This window comes from Talpa occidentalis, unplaced genomic scaffold (assembly GCF_014898055.3).
Source record: "Talpa occidentalis isolate TD23 unplaced genomic scaffold, MPIMG_talOcc4v2.1, whole genome shotgun sequence".
Classification (NCBI taxonomy): Eukaryota; Metazoa; Chordata; class Mammalia; order Eulipotyphla; family Talpidae; genus Talpa; species Talpa occidentalis.
This window is the reverse complement of record NW_026555331.1, coordinates 143,386,390-143,410,376: the sequence shown is the minus strand read 5'-3', so window position 1 is coordinate 143,410,376 and position 23,987 is coordinate 143,386,390. Positions and strand designations below refer to the sequence as shown.

At 50.4% G+C, this 23,987-nt stretch overlaps 2 protein-coding genes across 2 annotated transcripts in view; both read left to right on the top strand.

Moving 5' to 3' along the window:
• The first annotated feature begins 686 nt into the window (after positions 1 to 686).
• On the top strand, positions 687 to 11,793 carry FAM180A (family with sequence similarity 180 member A). The gene is made up of 3 exons (XM_037513963.2): positions 687 to 975; positions 6,741 to 6,841; positions 9,224 to 11,793. Exons 1-3 carry the CDS (start codon positions 900 to 902, stop codon positions 9,602 to 9,604), a joined length of 558 nt encoding a protein of 185 aa, XP_037369860.1. The 5' UTR covers positions 687 to 899; the 3' UTR covers positions 9,605 to 11,793.
• A 2,759-nt stretch (positions 11,794 to 14,552) lies between these two features.
• Positions 14,553 to 23,987, top strand: part of SLC13A4 (solute carrier family 13 member 4) — a 33,300-nt gene continuing 23,865 nt past the window's right edge. The window contains exons 1-2 of the mRNA XM_037513954.1: positions 14,553 to 15,412; positions 20,412 to 20,540. Coding sequence (XP_037369851.1) covers positions 15,314 to 15,412; positions 20,412 to 20,540 — 228 coding nt within the window. The 5' untranslated portion in view covers positions 14,553 to 15,313. The remainder of the gene's footprint in view (positions 15,413 to 20,411; positions 20,541 to 23,987) is intronic.

Below are 23,987 nucleotides of genomic sequence, written 5' to 3'. Positions count from 1 at the left end.
AAGAAGTGATAATGATGTGACGCGACAGAGTCAAACGCAACACCAATCAATGCACCGCCAATACTACGCAAATGCATCCAACCAACGTGTCACATCCTGACCTTACACAAGATGTCGATTACATCTCAATTTGAAAAATGAATTATTCACCCCAAAATAAGTATATTGTCTTGGGAGAATCAAGGAGGTTTGGCCCCAGGGGCAGACAGTCCAGAACGCAGGCCGTGGTGAATGTGAAAGGCCACCTGTGCGCCATTACCTACACGCACAACCTAGACCTCATGGTACCTGCCAACTCCCAACCCAGGCAGAACCGGGGCTGAGGCCCCCGCCAGGCCCACCTCCAGGGGAAGACAAGGGACTTTACTGTCCTGAAGGCAACTCTGGGATCCCTCACCCACTGCTCTGCCAGGCCTGCCTCCCAGCTCTTCCTGCAGCCCTCACCCTGGCTCTGATGTGTGTGGGGACGGGGACAGCCGCCAGCTCTTGGCCTGGCTCTCTAACAAGTTCCGAGAGTCTGTTTGTTAAAGAAAAATTCCAGTGGGTGCATCCAACACATGGAACTCAAGTACAGAAATTATATTTATCCATCACCCTGCCAAGGAGATCACATGCCCTGGTGAGTCACCCCAGATGTGCTCAAAAACAGAGTCTCTCTGTGGAAACCCAGTCCCCAATCCCGCAGAGAGTCGGGTTAGCAGAGGTCCCCACGCCAGGACCCCCAGAAGGCAGCGTCTGCCTCCAGCCTCCCGAGGGGACGCGGGAGCTGGTGTCCTGCCCTGCTGACAGGGAGGGGTGCTAAGAACTCACGTATTGCCCCCCAACGACCCTGCGAACTTACCTGTAGTTCCCGGGTCCCCCTGGGCTTGGGGGTGCCCTTTCATCTTTTGGAGGAAAAGATGTGTTGGAAGACATTGCTGCTTCTGCTGCTGTGTTACGATGCTCAGGCCACGGTGCCCCAGCGGTGGAACAGGGGTGAGTGGCATTGAATGTACTTGTTGGCTTGATCCCCTTTCAGTGTAATTAGGAATTGGGTCTGGGGGAAGGCAGGGGGAGGGGAGGAAATGCAAAGTCCTGTGCTCGCCTTTTATCTCCTCCCTGCCAATGGCTTTATGCTTCTTGGCTGTGGAAGCTGATGGGGAAATGACATGGAAAGAAATCAAAGCCGCCGAGGTGCAGCAGGCAGAGGGCATCCTTTCCCACATGCCCTAGTCCAGCCACCTCCGCCGCCTAGACACCCCTGATCCCTGCAGCTGGGCGGGTGTGCAGGACGTGTGGGCGCCCCAGCCTGAAGCTAACACAAGGGGACGGTGGTGCTGGGAGGACAAGGCCCGCCACCTGGGCAACCCAAGCAGGAGGCCGGGCCTGGGCATGGTAGATGCTCCCCCAGCCAGTTGGAGCTTATCCCCGTCGGGAGTGAGGGGCCCACAGAGAGCCATACAGCCCCTCCACTGCCTAAAGTCAACTGAGGTCTCCTCCCAGAAAGAACCAGAAAAAGACATCGGGCTTGTAGGTATTTCTAGAGAGCCACGGCAGGATGAAGCCTGGCGTAGAGGCCTGGGGATGAGTCTCCCGGCTCTCAAGGAATTGTCAGGGAAGGAGGAACGGCCAGTGTGGGACCCAGTCCAGACAGACCTGGAATGGGGGAGGCAGCAGTCGCTGCATGTACTTGGGGCTTTTTCCTTCATTTTTAAGCCTGAGATTAAAGACTTGCCATTCCTCGGAGCTAGACTGTGACATAGTTGTTGCCCAGACGCAAATGATGAATGAGCATTTTCTTTTCTTTTTCTTTACACATACACACCCTTCCCTGCTCACCATGTGCACAGACTTGGGGGGCAAAGCTGTGAGTAGAGAACAGGAAGCCCTGAAGGACAGTGCAGGCGTCCTTAATTTGCCTATTTAAAAAAGATGATACCATCCACTCCTCCTAACACACTGGCTGCCGTAAAGCAGAAAGAGATGACTGGATTTATAAACTGGGAGAGCCAGCTTGTGAGCCCCCCAGCTAGGAATTCTGGTTCAAACTGGGATTTTAAAATTCTGCCTCCAACAGGCTGGGTGATTCCTGCCCCCCCTTTAAACCTCTCGGGAGCTTTAATTCGCTAAAGGGCATCACATTAACAGCATAATTTACCCTCCCGGGGTTGTGATGAGAGTCATATTCAAAAGTATAGAGAAGAGGCTTTGGAAATGATAAGGCGGTATAGAAATGTTAGCCATTTAAAATATGGAAAAAATTCATCAAAGAAAGTTGGAGATACTCAGCAGAGGATGTGATAGCAATTTGTGGGGAGGAGCCACACCCGCTTTTCACTGGGGAAGGTCGAGCCCCAGTAAACTCACAAACCAGGTAAAGACCACAAGCCCACACTGCACAGCCCAGGTGCAGCTGGTGTTAAGTAAGAGATGAAAGGCTCACGTGGGGGCTCAGAGTCTGGGTTTGGCGCCGCCACCAGCAGCAAAAGCCCTCCAGGTCGCTGGCGTTTTCCATTTTTAACATTTTTTCCCAGTTTTGAAAGACTACACAAATGCCATCTTTTTTAAAAGACAGAACAGGAGTCACACCCAAATAAAATACATTTCCAAATGCTCTGCCCTGCTCACCTTTGTCTCCCCCCAACCCCCACCTCCAGGCCTAATTGAGGAGACCGCCCTCTGCAAACAGCCAGGGGGGAAGGAAGCCGCCTGACTGCGAAGGTGGACTATGGTGATTTGGTGGTGGTGATACCTGATGGGGGTATCCAATGATTACCCTAATTAAAAATCCAGTAATTTAGAAAAAACAGCCGGAGAGCGACTGACCTCTCCCTACAAGATCCGCCTCCTCCATCTGCCCCTCCAGCCCTCCTGGGCCCACACACTCCCTCACCAGCCCCCTGCCTCCACCTTCTCCATCCAAACATACAAATATAGAAAGAGACCCCAAAAGAATACACCCTGCTGTCGGCCAGCATTCTGCCTACCCTTCTCCCAGTTCTGCGTCAGAAAAGCGCTCTCTAGGATTCCACCCTGGGAGGCGGCTCCATGAACCGCCAGGATCCTGGTCCCGGCCCACGACTTGATTAAGGCCAAATGACTCACCTGTGGTTAGCCCTGACCCGATCCAGCTGGCTGAGGGCCAGGCCCTGCGGGAGCACCTGGGGGCTGGGGGAAGCAGCCAGTTTTAAAACACACACGTATTAATTAATATAGATGTATTAATTTTATGCTCTAGTAAATGTATAAAATCTACATCTTTATTAAGCAGTTTTGGTAGGGAAGACTGACCCTTCAGAGAGCTGGTGGGGTCTATGTCATTCTCAGGACCCATTTTAATGTTATCTGGGTTCATTCTGGAATGTTCCATGAGGGGAAGCTTCTGTGCTCAGTGCTCAATAAGTACTGATAACTGGGATAGCATTACTGAGCACCCCAGCTTACTCCACCCGGTTTAATCCAGAAACTCCCAGAGGCAGGCCAGACTGACCCTTTGCAGGTGAGGACACTGAGGATGTTCAAGTTAATGTGTCTAGCTCAGGTGAAAGGGTAGAGCCGGATTTTGAGACCTCCCACGCCACCCCCACTCCCCAGCCATCGAAAGCACCTTAGCACCTTGAAGTCCCCATTCACCTTCCTCCTCCCTCTCCATCCCCCTCCAACCCTTCCCAACAGCTGAGCACCCCGGGGATCTGGGGCATCTTAGCAAGAGGGGCCAGCCCTCAGCAGCCCTTTCAGAAGCACTGCTGCCCCCCACCCCCAATACGAAGGGCCAAGCTCCAGGCTCACACAGAATGTCGCTGTGTTTCTAACAGGCTGGCCCCGGAGCAAAAAAACCCAATGACATCAGTAGCGCCTGGCATAAGAGCTTTTATAAACAAGAGCTTTTCCTTTCCACACCCATGGTCGTTTCCACAGAGTTGCTTCAACTGATTCATTAAAAATATGGTTGTAGTTTTGGCTGAATATGGTCTGCAGTTTGAATCCTACCCAACCAGCTCTTTGGTACCCATAAGGACAGATACATGGAAACTGCAGTCAGCCTGAACACTGCTCTGTTGGAGGGAGCAGATTTTGGGGGTGGGAGGAGGAAGAGATTTTTTTTTTAAAGATTTAAATATTTATGCATACAAGAGCTGGGGTACAGGCCAGAGATATGGGGTGGCAGAGGGAGGGGGGCGGTGAGAGGATTCACCAGAGACAGAGTGGGGAGCAGAACAGGCAGATCCACTGAAGTACACTGCTGAGGGGAGCAGCGGGCGTGACAGGAGAGGTCTGCCTCGCCATGTGGGTTTCTCCCTGGCTGGCCGGGGATTGAACTCATGTTACAGAGGCTGCGAATTGCTTCATAGTGCGGTGTTTAACCCCTTGCGCCACCAGGGAAGCCCAGAAGAAGAGATTTTTATCCCTGATAATAAAAAGTCGAAGAGTATGTCGGGCTGCAAAGCAGAGTCAGGTCTCCCTTGTGGGGAGCCTTCTGGCTCTACATCTGACCAAGAAAGCCTGAAGAGGCTAAGGTGTGGGGAGACAGGTGTCAGTCTCCACTTGGAGCATTAAAAGTAGCTCCTGCCAGCCAGAAGAGGGGCTCTCCAGAGATAAAAATTGTGCCTATTGGAGGCAGGAAACAAGACTACTTTCTGATAATTATCCAGGACATAGAAATACAAACAAATTCTAGAAACACCCTGTTCAAAAGAGAATTTAGTGAGATACAGAATGGAGTATAGTGATAGGGGCAGGAAATGTGTTTATATGGGATCATTTATTCATTCAACAGTCCTGGCATGAAGCTAGGCCTGGGAATACAGCAGTAAACAAAACCCCAAGCCCTCATGGGGTTAGCTTCTAGTAAGGGGAAACAGACAATAAACATGTATATCATCAGATGGCAATAGGTCAGGGAGAGGTTATAGAGGATTATAATTTTAAATAGGGTAATCAGGGAGGGCTTCCCTGAGGAGGTGACTAAAGGCCTGAAGGACGCAGGGAAGGGAGCCATGTAGTCTCCGTAAGAAAAGTATTCCAGGCAGCAAGAAGACAACGGCAAATATCCTGCGGCAGAAACATGGCTGGTGTGCTCAAAGAACAAGGGGGAGGCAGGCTGTGGCTGAGGAAGCAGGAGCCAGGAGCGAATAGCAGACAAGCTCAGAGAGGCAGTAAGAAGTCAAGTCTTGTAGTGCCCAGGAGCCATTTACAGATCTTCAGCTTTTCCTCTGAGTGAGGTGGAGGCCATAGAAGGTTCCTGGGCAGAGGAGTGACACTGTCTGAACTAGGTGTTCACAGAATCACCTAGATGCTGTGCTGAGGAGGAAGGCGGTGGACAGCAGGATGGAAGCAGAGACAGCACTGGGAGAGAAGCTTGAGACGCGTAGTGGGCCCGGGCAGGGATGTGGCAGGAAGCCAGAATCCCAACACCTTGGCAGGTAGAGCTGACAAGACATGTTGACTGGAGTTGGATGGGGGATGTCGGTCTGAGCGATGAGGCGGAGAGGAAGACAGCAGACACAGCGAGAGGTGCTGTGTGCACACGTTATATATATGTGTGAGCAGGTGTGTATGTGTGTATGTGAGCGTAGGGGTGAGGGCAGGCGTGGGGGGTACATGAACACGTGTGTTTGTGTCTTATGTGTGAGGGTGTGTGTTTATGTGTGCGCCGAGAGTGGGTTTAGGTCTGTCTATACATGTATGTGAGCAGGTGTGTGTGACTGGAGGGGTGTGTGTGTGTGTGTGTGTGTGTGTGTGTGAGTTGTGAGTGTGTGTGTTAGTACTGGGGATGGGAGTCAGGAGAAAAAGCAACCACAAGTCCAGAGGCAGCTTCCCCCAGGCAGCTGGAGACGCAGACGTGGGCAGGAAGAACAAAGCAGAAGTCGGTCTGGAGTGAGTGTGGCCAGGAGGCCGGGGAGGCGCCGGGGAGCCAGGCGGCCGCGAGGTGAGGATGGGAGGGAAGAGCAGCAGCGAGGACGATTCTTTTTATAAACAGAAGCGGCGACATGTGTTCCTGCCGACATGCAAGACCCAGTCGAGAGGCAAAAAGTAAAGATATGGGAAAGGTTGCAGCCTTTCTTTTTTTTTTTTAAAGATTTATTTATTTATTTATTTATTTATTTATTTATACAAGCACTGGGCACAGTCAGAAGCGCAGGAGGGTGAGAGAATTCACCAGAGCCAGAGCGGGGAGCAGAGCAGGCAGAAGGACCGAAGTACACTGCTGAGGGAGCAGCGGGCAGCAGGAGAGGTCTGCGCGCCATGCGGGACCCTCCTCTGGTGGCCGGGGAGCAGCCGGGGATCGAACCGGCGCCGCGGAGGCCGCGGGCAGCTTCGCAACCCAGCGCTCAACCGCTGTGCCACCAGGGAGGCCCCTGCAGCCTTTCTTACAGATTTATGCACATGTGGAAAGGCTGGTTCTAGAAGGAGCATGGACACAATAGCAGATGACGGTGTCGGGGCAAGAGGCAGGGACCGAGACCAGGGCGGGCGTAGAAGGATGAAACCATCCTCTCTGTCACAGTGAACTGGAGAGAGGGGTCGGGAGATGCAGGCAGGATGCCAGGGTCCACGTGAGAATGGTGATCGTAAACACAGAGTGAGACCACTTAAGAGGGTTGGCGTTCCCCCAGCCACACTCAGGTGTTCAGGGGCAGGTGTGTCACCTCCGCCACCGTGACGTCCACCGCAAGGCCGTGCCCATTCAGAGTCAGTCACTTTGCCACCAGCTGGCTCACCTGGAGGTGAACGTGTGAACTCACTCTGGTTTCTTGCAGCCCCGCTCTTCCCTGTGGCACACCGGCCGAAGAGATCCTCATCGATGACCTTGAACCCCATCCTGCAGACCTCCTTGGAGGAAGTAGAGCTGCTCTTTGAGGTAGGCAGAGGGGAGGTGTCTGAGTCAAGTCCCCCAGAAGGTGCTGCACCCTCTCTTTTTCAGATGAGAAGTGAATCAGGTCACTGTCCCATAGGGACAGGCTAAACCAACGGGGTGGGGGGCGCTGTAGAACCCTGCAATCCCAAAGCAAGGTATCCCTCCAGACCCTCTCTCCTTCCCCGCGCGATGTAACACAGAATGATGGCATTAGGAGCACAGTCCAGGAAAACGAGAGCTCTGGCAGACGTGGCTTTGCGACCCACACAGTGGAGGGGGGCAGCATCCCCAGGCGAGGCTCAGAGGTGGGGCTCGTCCTTGGAGTCCAGGCAGTGTCGAGGTGGTTGTCCAGGTGGAGCTGCGTCTCCCGTCCTGCATCTGTGACAGCTCCATTCCTGACAGTCTAGGGTCACTCCAAAGGCTCTCTTCCTCAGCCTCCCACACCTCCATCACTGAGACCCCACGCCTCAAACAACAGGTAAGTTTCCTAGGGCCGAACAGTTCACTTCAGAGGTCAGAGCCCTGGTTCAAGATCTGAGCTTTGGTCCCGGCTCAGCCCCTCACCAGCTGCCTGCCTCGCTTGGCCATCATTTCCCTCTGGGCCTGAAGCTCCTCAAGTGAGGCACTGTGGACTTCCAGTGAGTCCGAACCTGGAACGCGACGGTGAAGGAAATCAGACATGGGGGACTGTCATGTCCAGCATGCAGCAAATCTTTATTGTCTTAGTACTCATGATATACTATTTTAATTGTAGCAGGTGTAACATCAAAGCATACCACATAATGATAACATGTATGAGTGATTAATCTATTTTCTTACTATTATCTATTTACAGTAGGGTACCAGGCGGTTAGTTCTCACACACATAATCTTATCGCCTCCTAGCCAGAGCCTGGGAATTTCGCTCATTATTTTGTTGTTGTTAAACTGTGGAGATGTACGCAGTTCACTTCCAGGCTCTCAACACCAAGTCCTGTCACCCAGAGGTTTTCCTCGGAGACGCATGTGTTTTCACATGCCTCAGAGACTCGGGTCAAGGCCCTTCTGCTCACTGCGCAGGGTCTCTCCATTTTGTTATTCTCAGACTATGGAGATGTAGAAGCCCGACTCCACACAGGTCACTTTCCAGGCTCTCAACACCAAGTCCTGTCACTCAGAGGTTTTCCTCCGAGACGCATGTGTTTTCACATGCCTTAGAGACTCGGGTCAAGGCCCTTTTGCTCACTACTCAGGGTGGCCTCCTCCAACAAGGCACCACCATGGTCTCCAAACTTCCTCTCCAGCTTTGGCATCCTCTGACTTCCTCCACACGTGAGAACTGTCCTGCTAAGTCAGAATCGGCCTACTGTAGCCGAGCAGTGGGCCTGTGCAAGGGGTCTAATCCTGAAGAACAAACTAGAAAATGGGTTGTGTTTGCCGAATGTTGGACATGAGAATCATGTGAAACTGACCCAAGTGAAACTGACCCAAGTTTTAGAAAGAATACAGTGGCGTGCAGGATGGATTCGAGCCAGAGAATCCTGGAGACAGAGAGAAGAGCTAGCACCCTGAATGCAAGGTTTTTTCAGGTGCCTAATGTGAGCCTGGCGCTAAGCAGGGGAGAGAGGCAGACCCCAAGGCACCACCCCTATTTTTTAAATTTTTTTTAATTTATGCATACAAGAACTGGGGTGTAGGCCAGAGGTGTATTGGGTGGGGTGAGAGGATCCACCAGAGACAGAGTGGGGAGCAGAACAGGCAGACTGAGTGAAATGCACTGCTAAGGGGAGCAGCGGGCGAGACAGGAGAGGTCTGCTGCGCCATGTGGGTAGCTCCCTAGCTGGGGATCGAACTCATGCTGCAGTGGCTGCTGATAGCTTCATAGTGCTAAGACAACCCCTGAACCACCAGGGAGGCTCCCTCCCCCTTATTTTTAAAGAAAAGGTGAGAGATGAAGACAAATATGTCTCCCACTTAATTCCCACATCTTTCAAATTCCCAGCTTTTGATTAAAATGTATCCAAAGCAGTTCATGCTTTAGAAGATCTTTGGTGGGGGGGAGGGAGAAAGAGGAGAGGCACTGACAGGGGACACAGAGGTCCCTTGCATAGTGGCTTTGGGCCACACACTGTATTGATGTTGTCCGTATTTGTCTTGTTTACATCTCACAAAATCCCAGTGGATAATCATCACTAACCATTTCAGAGGAGGCTACTGAGGCTCAGAGAAGTTAAGTAACTAATCAAAGTTTACACAGCAAACAGGGAAATAGCAAGTGGGACCCAGGGCTCAGATTCCAGCGCTCTTGCCATGGCGGCCTCCCTAAAGGAAGGGCAGTGATGACGGCTACAGTGTGCCTTCAGCAGCGCTGATGCTTTCTGTCTTTCCGCACCATGTCTCTCACAGTTCCTGCTGGCTGAACTTAAAGTCGGCCCGGACCTGCAGATCTCCATCCAGGACGAGGAGCTTGCCTCCCTGCGCAAGGCCTCGGCCTTCCACGCCGTCTGCAACAACGTGATCCCCAAGCGCATCCCTGACATCCGCCGGCTGAGCGCCAGCCTCGCCCAGCGCCCGGGCATCCTCAGGAAAGAGGACTTTGAGAGGACGGCGCTGACACTGGCCTACGTGGCCTACCGCACAGCCCTGTCCCAGGGCCACCAGAAGGACGTCTGGGCTCAGTCCCTCCTGAGCCTCTTCCAGGCCCTGAGGCAGGACCTGGCGCGGTCCTCAGGCCCCAGAGACAGGCAGGCGCCTGGACGGCAGATCAGGGACCCGCACATGCTGTAATCCCGAAATTCTGCATTCCAACTCCCCTTGCCTGGACCCCTTGCCTGCACCAGCAGCGAACCACAAGCTACCAACTCAGAGGAGCAGGGATCAAACAGGTGGTCCCCATGCTCTTTGCACCTGTGCTTCCTGGTGAGCGCATCTGATTCATGCCATTCGGGACCTGGGCTGGAAGAAGGGGCTGGAGTGGTCATTCAAGATGCTTCCAGAGGCAGAAAGGCTCCCCTGGCGACACACAGGAGGCTAAGATAGCCTCCAACACTGGGTATGGCCACAAACACCCAGAGGAGGGACAGAGCTAGAGGAAACTTCACAGAGGTGTGGGCATGGAGGGTTGTGGGGGGCAGATCTTTGGTCCTAAGGGGCCAGGGTGTTGGGCTGAAAGAACTTTTGTCCCAAGGTTTTGTGGTTAAGACATAAAGAAATAGGGCTATAGACCAGGAATACCCTGTTAGCCGCGGGCACGCTTCTCAGCCATTGCAAAAGCCACCAAGAAGGATCAGCTAGAATGTCAGTGACTTAGGACCTAGATGTTATAGTTCCTCTTTCCTGAAGGCTGATCTAACGTGGAGGAGACAACTCAGGGGTCACAGAAATGCTCCCAACAGTCATGCTTTGTGCGTTGAGCAGAGAAAGCAAGGGTCACCCTCATGAAGCAGGTGCCACCCACCCCCATGCCTGCCGTCCTAATGCTAAGTCCTCCAGCGCCAGCCGAGAAGGAAGTGCAGCAAATAAACATGATTCCAGAAGACAACACTCTGCCCTTTCGGATGCCAACACTTTGACCTTAGCAATACTGCCTTGACCTCTTTTTGAGCAATGCAGATGCAATGCTAAAGCTTTGATTTGAATCTTAAGATCATTTGCAACATTTTAAGGAAGGAATTAGCTAAGATGAGATCGCTAGGCTGCTCCTGTTCTGAATGTCCAGATTTAACTGTGAGATGTTGCAGGGTGGACTCCGGCCCCACGTGGTCTGCTGGGCCCAAAGGTCCCCAGTTTTGCTGATTCTGTGTCCACTGTGAGTTTCTGCTGCCTTCCTCACACCAGGCTTCTAGAATGCGTTTTTGTTTCCCATATAACTCGCGCTTGGTGGATTAACTTGATCGTAGCTATGATCACCTAAAAAGCAAGATAACTAGGCCTGTTCCAATTCTGTGCTAAGTCAGAGTTCATAGATACAGGCTTTGCCAGGAGGAAAGCACCTGGGGTGTCATAGGGTCCTCACCAGCTCAGTTTTCTGGCTTCTCCTAGGATTACAGCTGGTCCTGGAGGCTACAAATTCAAGAAGTCTGACCTCTGAATGGGGCGGGATTCACTGAGCTCAAATGGATTCTGAAATGGGTATTTAAAAGCTGCCATCCCATGATGACGAAAGCCGGCCTGACTTACTTTAATCTTTGAACAAGGGAGCTCTGCCTCACGGCACAGCCTGCATGATCTTTTTGGAAAATACTAGGGTACAGGAAGAAGTTAGTCTTCATCGGAGAAAAAACACCTTTGCATTCTGATGTTCTCAGGCTCAGAAGATGAAGCGCGGTGTCTCTCATTCGCTTTCCCTTGTAGACTGCCTTTCACCCCCTTCAAACACAGCCACCGATCGATGCTTTTTGTTCAATCCTTCTCTTCCTAATGTGGATGTTCTCCTGACACGCTCACTGAACTCGTCTCGTTCTTTCCTTTTTCTCTCAGTTGCTGTCTCTGCTCCCCTGCCAACCCACTTCCGATGATCTCTGTCCGTTTCTTGAGTCCCGTTCGGCTGCCTGTGGCTCAGTCGGCCTCAGTCTGCCTGCGCTGATTTTCCAGCTCCCGGTCTCCTCTGGGTGTCACTGGCTGACTAACACAAAGGTCAATGTACAGGGAGGGTCGGAAACCAGATTCGCCGCGTGGTCTCCCTTTGCTGCTGGTACAGCAAGGAGTGAGGGGGCCCGCAGGGACTCGGTCCCTAGACACTGTAAATCCCGGACATTCAGAATCGCATCCCAGCCTGGAACTACTCCCGTTGAGTGGATCTGAGAATGTTCTTTCAGTCACGGTGCCGAAAGACCCACCGTTGACAGCCCCCCACCCCCCCGGCCCTGCCTACCACATCATAGTGTAGACAGTGGTCCCAGTGATGGGGAGGCTGGTTCCCAGGGCCAGTGGCAGCAACGGTAGCTCATTCCCAAAGCAACAAAGATCTAAAGGCATTTTTGGTTGTTTATGTTCAGAAGGCATGGCCAAACTGTGTACAGTATGAATTGAAGCACACTGAGAAAAAAAAAGCAAAGCTTCGAAAGCGCTCAGAAGGCATGACCTTTTAAAAAACAAATGAAAAGCACCCTTTCAGTCCCTAGGTTCTGAAACACTATTTTCATCTAAGCATAAAGTAATTCTTTACCCACAAAAAGTTTTATAATAATGAATTCATTTTGCACACAAAGTCAAATACTTGCTCACCACCCAAATCTTCCCCCAGTAAAGCGTAGAGTATACACTGACCAGAAAAGGACCCTCCTATTCTGTCCCATGAATGCCTTGCAAGGTCACAACCAAGTCACCCTTTCTCGGAGCTGCTCATAGCCAGAGTAATTTGGGGTGTGATGTTGGCAGCAGAAACTTGCCAATGACATACGCAACCATCTTGCCGTTTCTAGACTGCTGGGCAAATTGCAGAATCTAGAATTTCTGGAAATTTCCTCTACAGTTGGCAGCTCAGGGCTACCTCTGATATTTCTCAAGAGACACTGAAAAACTCTGTGCTGAAACTTCCATTGCCTGTCATTTCACCTTGAATGTACGAGGGAATCACCCAAGTGGTAAATGAGGCAGAAGGTATTTCTATAGGTAAACCAGCTAAAAGTAAATGCTTCTCAGTGACTGTCTATGGTGCTCCTTCTTTTCTTTTTTTTTTTCTTTTTTTTTAATTTTTATATTCCCCATACAATTGCAACCCCCTTATTTTGACCCCAATCCCTCTTTTCCCCGCCCGCCCCCCAATAGTGTGTCTCTGGTTCATAGTCATTTGTTGATTTTTTCTTTCTTATAGTTATTCTTGTTCCTGGTCCCTTATTTAAGTTTTCTAGATTCCTGCTATGAGTGAGACCATCTGGTATTTTTCTTTTTCTTTCTGGCTTATTTCGCTGAGCATGATCCCTTCCAGCGCCATCCATGTTGCTGCAAATTGCATGTGTTTATCTTTTTTGATTGCTGGTGTTCCTTATTTTCTGACTGATTTTAATGCCTTACATTTTTATTGCAGGAGGGAGCAACATATATTTGACCATCTGAACCATTTTTAAATGTACAGTCCAAGAATGTTAACCTATATGCACACTGTTGTGTAACCCATCTCTAGAACGCTTTCATCTTGCAAAAATGAAACTCTTACACCCACAGAGCAATTCCCTTTCCCCCTCCCAGTCCCTGGCACCTACCATCTACTTTCTGTTTCTAAGAGTCTGACTGCTTTAGATACCTCATGTAAGTGGGATCTGTCTTACCTTTTAAGCATTGTATTTTGGAAAATACTTTCTTCATCTGAAAATATCCACAGATAGAGTCCTGAAGGAGAACTACTGGTCTTACCTAATCTTATTTAACAAATTTTCATTTATGGTGCAATAAAAATGTTATGATGGAGCTGCCTGGTTCCATGGAATCTTTGTCATCTCAGATTATCTCACCAAGGAATTTGAAGTGGCTCATGGGTTTAATGGTGGATGCTGACTTCCACAGTGGTTTATTACTGCACAGACTCTGTAATATTGGCCACCCAAACATCACACAAGTGATATTGTTCATTCTGAGTTCAAAATCATCACAAAAATGACACCTGGATGCAGTAAATATGGTAGCCAGTCTTTGACATGCATCTGAAGAAATGAGTCAACAGCAAGATAATTTCAATGGGGATGGGTCTACCATGGTTACCCCAGCCTCAAAGGGCAAGAAGAACTGGTTTTGTTGGAGTCACTTCTCTGGTGACTTTACCTTTAGCCTGGGGATATTTCTAATTGGTAGAGCAGCAGACCTTGCAAGGCAGACCTTAGATAGACATTCCTGGCATTCTGTGAATTCAAGAACAGGTGGATTTCATAACCCTCGACACTGCTCAGTATCTCTTGGATCAAAGCAATGCTCTGCCCAGACTACCATCTCTAGAACATTTGGAGTTTTCTTTCTTTTTTTCCCCCCTTTTCTTCCTTGCTCCAAATCACATGCCCTGAGGAAAAAAAAACTACCAGTGTCTCCAGATCTGTAAGCAGCAGAAATTCCAGAGTGCAAGCACTGCCAAAGCAGGGTCCCTGAACTTGCAACTATATCCCTGCTCCCCAACCTCTTCCCTGCAGACCTGCCAAAGGAAGCCTTCTGTTTCTTTTCTTGCGAAAGAGCCCCAAAGAAAAGCAACTGAGCACTCTCTTCTGCCAGAAAGACCCATGAGACCTGCATTCCAGGGGTATCTGAAATGAACCCAACATGTAGACTTTTCCAGAGAGGCAACCCCCTTCCCATTCTCCCTAAAAAGGTCTGTGATCTTTCTTACAAATACCTTCTGCTGGTTTCAATGCATGTTTGCCCAGGTGCCAAGGCAAAGGAGCTTGCCACCAGGGAAGTCTTACTATTTTGTATCCTCTCCAGAATGAATATTCCATTTTCTCCTTGCCACCAAACATTATCATCTTGCTATGGACTAACCCACAGTGACGATTCCAGGGAAAGCTCTGTCCTAAGATCTGCACCGATAATGCAGGGCCTGGGGATTTGGGATTATGTTTTCGATAATAGTCATTCCTCCAGGCCCTCCGAAGTTGCAGAAACAAAAATAAGCTTTGCAAGTTGTCTAGGTTGTGCAGAATCAGCAGACCCCTGCTGGGACCAATCAAGAACTGCCTTTGAAAGAGAGAGTGACTCATTCTTTCCAATGTGCTGATTGGCTGGAAGAAATGGGTGGGCCGACAGCCTGGTCTGGCTTCCCATAGGTGAATAAAAGTTAAAGGTGGGCCTCCAGGAGGGTTTTGTCCCATGACAACTGGAATGTCTTGGGGATTTTTTTTTTTACAGCTTTGGAGACCCAGGATCCAGGCAAATAATAAGTGGAAAACCAATCTGAAGGAAACAAAGTTGAACTGAGTTTTAAGGTGCCAGGTCATAGGATTGAAGACCAGCCCCTTCTGACGTCTGCATCTGCTGCTGATAAACGCGGGGGGCTTGCTTTGAAGGAAGTAGGGGTACTAGATTTTTACCAACAGCCAACGCTGCTGGCAACCGAAACAGGTGCTGCCCACAACAGGCCATCAGAAAGAGGAAAAATGATGCAGGGCGCAACATGCTCTTGGGATTTTTGATTTTTTGATGTCTTTAAATGACTTCTTCAGGGCCACACAGCCATGGCAGAGTTGTGAATTTGATTGGCTAAGGGGGCTTTGGCTGAGCCCTAGAATGAAGTTACTCTATTACTAAGCAAAGAGGAAACCCATTATGCCCCCATTTACATCCTTTCCCCGTCCCTTTTTGCTGGGCATAAAACTGTACTCACCAATCCCACCTAAAACCCAAGGCCGAGAGCCCAGGCTTTTGTGCACACGAGGGCCGTGACTGGCTCCTGTTTGCCCGGAGACAAGAGGACTCTTGGAAGCAGAGAAAGGTGTGAGAAGTCTTTCGGGTCCCAGCCTCGCCGGGAGCAAAGGCCTTGGAGCTTCTGCACCGAGGAGCAGCGCGCACGCCAAGATGGGCTGGCTCAAGAGCCTTCTCCGCGCGAGGAACCTGCTGCTGGTCATCTTCGTGCCCCTGCTGCTGCTGCCTCTGCCCTTGCTCCACCCCAGCAGCGTGAGTACCGCTCTGTCCCCTCCTGGGGCCGGTGGGGCCCCGGGGAGGGCCCAGGAGGGGCCCTTGGTGGAGGGAATGGGGTGCTGAGGCTGGACCTCCACAGGTTTTCTGCTGGTTTGAAGAAATCAACTTTTTTTTTTTCCCTGGAGGAAGCTAACATACTTTCTTCCTCCAAATGGCCATTTTTGTGGCTCTATCCCACTGCCCCAGCCCTATGGCTCCCGGGCAGGACCGAGATTAGAGGCGGGACCGTGCGGCTGCTGATGTGTGGGACACGAATCTGGGCCAGCAGCCGGCCAGCAGCCAGGGCACGCTCAGGAGGACACCCTGCTGAGCTAGTATTTGTCGGGAGCTGACACGTGAGCACTGTATGGAGAGCAGCTGGCCATGCCGGAGCCCCCCAGATGATGACCCTGAGGAGGATGCGGAGGAAAGGGAGTGGACAGAGCGTGGGCGCGCGTGGTCCCCCGGGCTCCGTGGGCAGCCTCTGGTGGGCTTGACAACCAGGATTTGAAAATGAATCTCTGAAAGTTCCCTCGGCCCTTGACGTTTGGCATCTTGCCCTGGTCCCATGCGTAGACTCTGGAATATTTGTATCCACCGTTTTCTGTGCCCATGGAGGAGAGATAGCCAACGATCCCATAAGAAAGGAGTAAGAGCCCCCAAGTGTAGGCCTTGACCTAATTCCTGGCTAGGTTTGGCTCTGCACTTGGCTTGCCTCTCAGACCACGGTGATCTCCCTTCCCTTTCTCTGCTCACCTCCTCTATCTCCACTCAGGGCCACAACCTTCTTGGGACATCAGGAAAAATGAGCTCAAACAAGTTCAGTGTTTATGGGCGGGAAGAGGGCCTTCCACTGAGCTCACTGAGTCACTTAGTAACCAGGATTAAGTTGCCCAAGTTAAATCGAGGGGATTAGTATGGTTCTTCTTAAAACAAACTGGCTTAAATCTTTAGTAGAATAAAGAGCCCAGGGTGGGCGCCAGCAGCCCCTGATTAAAACCAGGCTGGGATTAGCATCCGTGACGGCTGCCGATGGTTTTCCTGAGCTGTGCACCAGTCAATTTTCTGCTCTGTCCAAATGGGCCAATCTTTTTTCTTAGCTTTTCATGTTGTTGTAGTACTCGGTGTCAGGTGGATTTAAGGAGATGCTAACCTCTAAGTCAACCCAATCTTTGGGGACCATGATTCTCGGGGGTAGTGTTCCCCAAATCTCACCCTAGGACCCCATCTTTGAATGTCCTGGCTTTCTAGTGAACAGTAGGCATAAAAATAAATAAAAGTAGGCAAAACAATCTGTAATTTTGAGGGAGGAGGGGTGTCGTAAAATAAAATGAGAGAAAAAGGTGGGTGAGTCTCTGCTCCATGTGGGTCTATAAACAACTTTGAAGAGACTCGTAAAGCAGGCTCACACCCAGCAACAGTGCCCTTTCTTGGCTTGGATCCTTCTTCCAGAGTCTCACCTTAGGCCACAGTTTCTCAGCAGCCACATGGGTGACATGTGGGGTCTCATAATTCTCGGGTGTGGGAGAATACTGTCTTGGTGTCTGCAGGGTATTTACAGCACCCCTACTCTCTGCTCATTAGGTGTGGGTAGCATGTGCTTTTCCCTCTCGCCAGGGTGACAGCCAAAAAATGCTTCCAGGTATTGCCAAATAGCTCCCCTATTTGAGAACCAGTGCCTTAAGAAAATAGAAATCTCTTTCTCCAAGCTCCCCAGTGAGCATGCATGGGTTAGCAGAGGTCCATGCTTTCACCCCCGAACCCTGAGGACAGCTAGGTAGGGCCCGGTACGGCCAGTGCCCATGAGCTGGATGCAGCCTGCCCCCCACATCCCCCAGCGAGGCCTGCAGACCTGACATCTGTCTGCTCACAGCATCAACAAGAGCGCGCTCGCTGCTCTTCTTCAACAGTGATGTGAAAGCCCCTGAGGTCCCCCATGCCCACAGCAGGCACAAGTCAACATGTAGAATGCCTCCCCCTGTCTCCCCCATCATGAAACTTTTAGCTTCTGACATTTAACCCTTAAAGTTCCTAACTGGACTTGCTTGCCCCAGCAGGACAGCCCACAGCTACATGTGAGGAAGGATTAGAATGATCTTTTTTTCAGCTTTCCAAAACCGAGGCCCAGACTCAGTTTACCCTGTTACAGAAGAAGAAAATGCAAGGAGGGGCACCATCACTAAGCCCTGTTTAGTGTCCCCAGAGGGATAGAAGTTGCATCCAACTGCCAAGCTAAATTTCACCAAGGACTACCAGTGATTTATCACAGCAAATAAACAGACCTCAAGTTCCTTCCAGGAAGTTTGAGTGGGGCATCACTGGGGTGTCTGGTGTGTGGGAAAGTTGCAGACCCGACCATAGTTGGTAGCAAAGTCAAGAAACATTCTATAAGGGGAATTGCCACTTTTGAACACTCTCCGGTATTTGTAACAGGAGCAAAAAAGAATTGACCACACAATCCTTCAAGGCACAGCCTGAATACTCACCTACCCCCACATACCTAGTGACCAGTGGCAGACACAAGAATCTGGACTTCTAGAATATTCTCTTGGGTAGATAAGAGGGACCCATTGGTCACTGGAGGAGCCCAATTCAGTTTGTCCTACATAGATTGGGCTACCTGATGCCTAAATGCAGGGAAACAGGGCTTCTATAGTCAGGATATTTTGAGTTGTCAGAATTTAAGCTTATCTACTGAATTTTGAGAATAAGAAGGGGCAAAAGGAAGCTTCTGTCAATTGCATGGCTGAACTGGTCAGTTACTATACAGAAAAACCTCTCTACCGGGGGTCTCTATCTATTCTTCTGCTCTAAGAGAAGTTTATCTAAATGGTAGTTTATCCTGTTCTTAATACCAGGGATGAAGGTGGCTTGGTGACTTCCTGCAGGAACCGGTCCAAATTCCTAATAGTTACAATCAGAAAGTTGAATTACCTAAGATTAAATTAGAATTTGGCTTACCCCCAAATTCTAATTCAGACCCAAATGGTACCTGGTAAATTTTTAAAAATGTTTTAATTTAAAAAAAAAAAAGAAGAAAAAGAAAAAGAAATAAACCAAAAACAAGTTTAAAAAAGCAAAATAGGGCCTCCCCGGTGGCGCAGCAGTTGAGCACTGGTTTGCGAAGCTGCCCACAGCCTCTGCAGCGCCGGTTCGATCCCCAGCCACCAGGTGAGGGTCCCACATGTCGCGCAAACCTCTCCTGCCGCGCCCGCTGCTCCCCTCAGCAGTGTACTTCGGTCCTTCTGCCTGTTCTGCTCCCCACTCTGGCTCTGGTGGATTCTCTCACCCTCCCGCGCTTCTGACTGTACCCAGTGCTTGTACAAATAAATAAATAAATTTAAAAAAAAAAAAAAAAAAAGCAAAATAGCCCACGGTAAAGGACAGATTCACTTCTTTCCCGCCCTCTCCCCTTCACTTTCTGTGGCGGTTTAATGACCAGGACCAGAAAGATTGAAGGTTCAATCTTCAACAAGGACTTCTCGGTAAGGGAGGGACATTCTGTCCCCTTCAACTTCAATTGGCATCAGGACCTGCTATTTGGTCTCTTTCTCATAAAAGAGTGAGAACAAGTGGACCTAGTGGGCTAAAGGGTTTTAGGTCCCTTTATTTCTGCCATAAAGAGGGTATTTCCATTACATTCGTTTTCAAATGGGGTCATTTTTTGTTAATGCTGTCTTATCTCCATTCCCAAGACTTTTATCTTGGCTGATCTTCTGGCCCCAGAGAACATCTCAGCGGGAGCTCCAGTCAACAATTGTTGGGCTCAAGCCCCAACCCCATCATCCATGGGTTTCAGGAAGGAGCAAGGTCCCATCCTGTCAAACTGGGTTAATCACTCCTGAAGCCCCTCACTGATCCTAGGAACCTTTTGTAACTTTTATGCAAGAGTCTGAGGATGTTTGCTCTGAATCCAAGGGAGAGATAAACAGAACAAGATTTGTCAGGTTCCAGCCGCCCTCTGGGCTTGCCAGACCTGAGCAGGGATGGTTAAGAACTATGTAAAAACTGAGGACCCCACAGCTCGCTGGGGTCTTATAAACAGTGGCCCTCCAGGTCCACTGTCCACAGAGGACGCTCCCAGGGGACGCCTGTGACCGTTCCCAACACCTTTCACCTGTGCCATTCAGCCTTGCTGCAGGCCTTGGTTAAGGAGGGCTGAGTTTTCATAAGAACTCTGTGCTTATTAATCCGTGAGTCCTGAGGTGGTGTAACTAGCAAAGTTGGGGGGTGGGGGGCGGGAAAGTGTGTCATTTCCATCCCTTTCCTTCCAGGTGGGTGGTGTTTATTCCTTTGTCAGGGAGCCTTCCCTGCGCATCACCCGCAGGTGAAATGAAGTGTCAGAATATTCCATCTTCAACCTGGGGCGACCTCCCCACCCCACCCCCCAAGAGACTTTTGGCCGGTCTAAGACTTTGTTATCTCAATGGGGAGGTGCTACTGACATCTAGTGGGAGAGGCCAGGGATGCTGCTAAACATTTTACAATGCACCGGCTTCCACCACCACCCCACGCCCCCTCCCGCCCCCAGGCAGGAATTATTCAAGCCCAAATGCGCGACCTGGGAGCTCGCTGGGACCCAGTCCCACACACTGCCCCCTGCCTTCGATGGCCGCACCCGCTCTAAGTGTCCACCTGACGCGCAAATATCCTGCCCGCCCCAGGAGCAGCTGCGCGCTCCACCTGTGCAGTGCGCGCAGTGTGGGATCCGCTCGCTGCAGACAGTTTCAGTCCCTGCCCGCCAGTGTCCGGCCCTCGCAGGGCTGTGGTCACTTGCAGCCGGCGGCGCGTTGCTGCAACCCGGTGCCACCACCCCGCGCTTGGTGCGCGCCAGGCGCAGCCGTCCGCGTCCCCCACCCCAAGGCAGGCCTCGGCCAAGGGTGCCCCCCGCGCCCTGCCACGCCCGGCTTTGTCCCCCCGGGCCGAGTGCCCGCGCCTTGCGGGTCATCCGGCTGCGGCTGTCGGGGTGACTAACCGCCTCTCTCCCCCCTAACAGGAGGCAGCGTGCGCCTACGTGCTGATCGTGACGGCGGTGTACTGGGTGTCCGAGGCGGTGCCCCTGGGAGCTGCAGCCCTGGTGCCAGCCTTCCTGTACCCCTTCTTCGGAGTCCTCCGCTCCAGCGAGGTTAGCCCACTTGCCCGGGGCCCCTGCTCGAGCCTGGGGGCAGTGAGAGAGGGCGCAGGGTGAGGGGAGACGCTCCAAGCACCTAGGAGGGGCTTGTGTGTTTTGTTTTGTTTTTCAACCCCTTGGCACTAAGCCTTCCCACCTGCTGCTCCAGGCCCTGGCTTCCTCTCCGTCACCCTGTGTCTCCTTCAAACTGGTTCAAATCTTGCCTCCTTCCAGGTCTGTGATTTGCTGATTCAGCACATCCAATTGCTCCTTCCACCTGAAACTCTTCCACAACTCTGGGATCGGGGCACACAGTCTCCATCTTGTTGGTCTGTCCTAGTGTCCTGTCTGTCCATTAAGAGGCAAAGCAGGTATCAGACCTCCCGGGTCTTGGGAGTCTCATTAGAAAGTAGAGCCCGTCTCTAGGGTAGATGCTCAATAAATGTTGGTTGCCAGAGAGACTCATGTTCCCTGAGTCCTCACAATGTCTTCATCCACTTCCGCTAAAGAAAAAAACCCATTTCTGTTGCTTTTTCCCCAACGAGGTTACCATGTGTTCTTTCCTTATCTCCTGTCTACCCAGAGTCTGCCCTCTGCCTGGCATCTCCTATGGCATTCTTAAAGACTCAAACCGAAATTATTAGCACGAAACCCACATAAAGTGCTTCAGGACAAACACTTAAGCCTTCCACAAATAAGAAAGAGGAAAAACAGATCAGTAGCAAGATGGCGGTCCTCACTCACTGCCATCTGGTTCCTCTGGGCTGTCTCCTTACTGTCTCCTCTGGTGTCTGCTCAGGGTAGCTGACTGAATGGTAGAGAGTAAGCCAGAGGCACAGGAGAGGAAAGGCAGAGATGTTTGCATGCCTGCTAGGAACCAGGCACTCCGCCGCAAGTGCTATATCTGTTATTTAATTCTTCTAAGATCTCTACAAGGTGGGCATTAATATTTCTATGCTACAGTTGAGGAAAGAGGTTCAGGGAATAAAGGAACTTAGCCAAAACCACAAAGTAGGCCGTAGCACACTGATTCAAGCCTTTAGCTATTAGGCTGCAAAGTGTGTACTTCTGCTAAGTAGGCCTCCAGCAAAACCCTCCATAAAATGCCTTATAGCCTCGTGGTGAGTCATTAGAATTAGGTGATCCGTTAGTTGTAGCTGCCTGGAAATGAACAGGTTGTCTTTCTACTGAATGGACTCAGTTGGCCGGTGTTTGTTTTGTTTTGGAGCATTTGGGTTTTCAGTCACTCGTGTGTTTTTTGTTATGGGTTTTTTGTCGGTTTGTTCTTTGGGTTTTGTTTTTGGGGCATGAATAGTCATAGCCTCAGTTCTCCAAAAAGGACAAGGCCTCCCAAACCCTCAGCGGTGCTTTTCTTCCTAGAGCTGTGTCCTGGGGAGTCACATAAACGCCAGCCTGAGATCTGAATCGCCAGGCGCGGCTGCAATCCCCCCAACCCCATGCGGAAAGAGAACGTGTGGCTTGGGTCTGTGTGCGAGCCTGCAAGGGCCTTTGCTTAAGAGAAGTATAGACACTTGTCTGCAAGTTTCTTTCTACATCTGTGAAACCAATTTAAGAAAAGCCCATGAGTCAGGGGCTGAATGTAGAGGGTAGAGGAAAAAATGCAGTTATAGAATCAAACCTTTAATAACATTTTAAAGTGAGTTAGTTGTTAATTAGGAGACCTGGCTTTGTATTTCACTAAGGGAGGCCAACCACTGACAACAGGCAGCTCTGGTCCTGAGACTATCTAGGCAGGCATCTCTTAACAAAACGATCCCTTTCAGCTGCAGACCTCTGCCCACCTGTGTCTATGCAGGCAGCTTCCTTCCCTTTTTTTTCTTAAAAAAAAAAACCAACAAAAAGCCAAAAGCATACCTTAACCTTAAAATATATGATGGCTTGTCCCTAAGGCTGCCTGTGGGGGCCTCAGATCTATGTTGCTAAGGCAACAGTATACACACACACACACACACACACACAGTCCCTTTGCTCAGCCAAGAAGGCCAGCCCTATAAGGAGTCTAAGGAAGCACTAGTTGGTGAGGGTAACATGAGGTTGTGAGGAGAACAAGACGAGGGGATTGCAGGGTTGTTATTGCTGGCGCTGGAGGCAGAAAGTCCTGTAGGGGCCAGAGGGCAAGTTTTATCATTTGGGTAAAAAAATCCTACCCCTTGTATCTGATAAAGTGGTTTTGATACTTAGCGGTTGAGCTATAGTTTAGCCAAAATCTAGCCTGTTTAGTAGGCCTTCCAGTGGCAGATTAGAGGGAAAGGCTGATAAGGAAGATGATTTGGTTACAGCCTTTGTGAGGCTTATCTGCTCCACAGCCATTGCCTGCATGGGCTGGAACACCAGGGAAGCGAGGCTGGGGTCTTCAGGAGCCCCCGCCCCAGACTTGGGCAGGCCTGCCTTGGGTTTGCCAAGCTCTCACTGGGACTGAAGCCGCCCTTCCTCCCTGGAAAGTCCTCTCTCATCCTTTGACTTAAAATACTACCCAATTATGCTGTTGGGTGAAGTCCTTCCAAAGCCCTTGGCTACTGGTTGGTTCCCTCTCTTGGAGCCTGTTGGGAGTCTTTATTCTTTAAATGGTTCATGATATGCACCAGAAATGAGCTTTCTGGAGACGTGGCCTCTCCAGCGAGCTCACCCTCTGGGATTTACGAAGCCCCCGGCCCTCGCTGGTCAGGCGTCCTCCAGCCCTCGTTAATGTTTCTGGATCGCACTGCATCCTGGTGGTGTGTCCAGAGTGGACCCTCCCTCTGAAGGGGGGCATAGGACACAGATCAGGGCGAGTCTGGGGCTGTGACTTTGGACCCTGGTGCTACTCACTCAAATTCAGAAAAATATTTCCTGAGCTCTGTATTCACCGTGTATGATACGTAATGTTACTGGCACTATGACGGGCACAAAAATGAAAGAAACATAACTTCTGACCACTGGAATCTGATAACTACTGCGTCTGAACTTCCACTGTCGGCTGGATATGTGAATAGATAGAAATGGTTGATTTTTAGGGTGATGACTTGGTCAGCAGAGCTTAAGAATTCACTAGGGGCAAAGCTTACATGACCTCAGAGAAATGACTCCTGATTTCAAGAAGTTTCTATTCTACAGATAGTACAAGCTACAAGAAAGCATAGGGAAGGCCCTCTGCAAGAATGCCTCGTTTTCTGGCATTGTGACAGATTACAATGGACATGCAGGAATGTTCTAGAGAAAATAAATTAACCCTGTTAAGTGTCCAAACTTTATCTGATCAAGATCTTTCTAAAAGAATTTATAATTTCCCTGGTCATTTAAACAGAAGTCATTGAATATAAATTAATTTTTCCTTTGGTGCCTTCAAAATTTCAAGGGGAAAAAATACCCTCACTCTGAAGAGTCAAGTTGAGCTGAATGGTGTCATAGTTGAGGAACTCAAGTGCTGGTTGAACAGCTGAAACTAGAGAATCCTGAGTAACA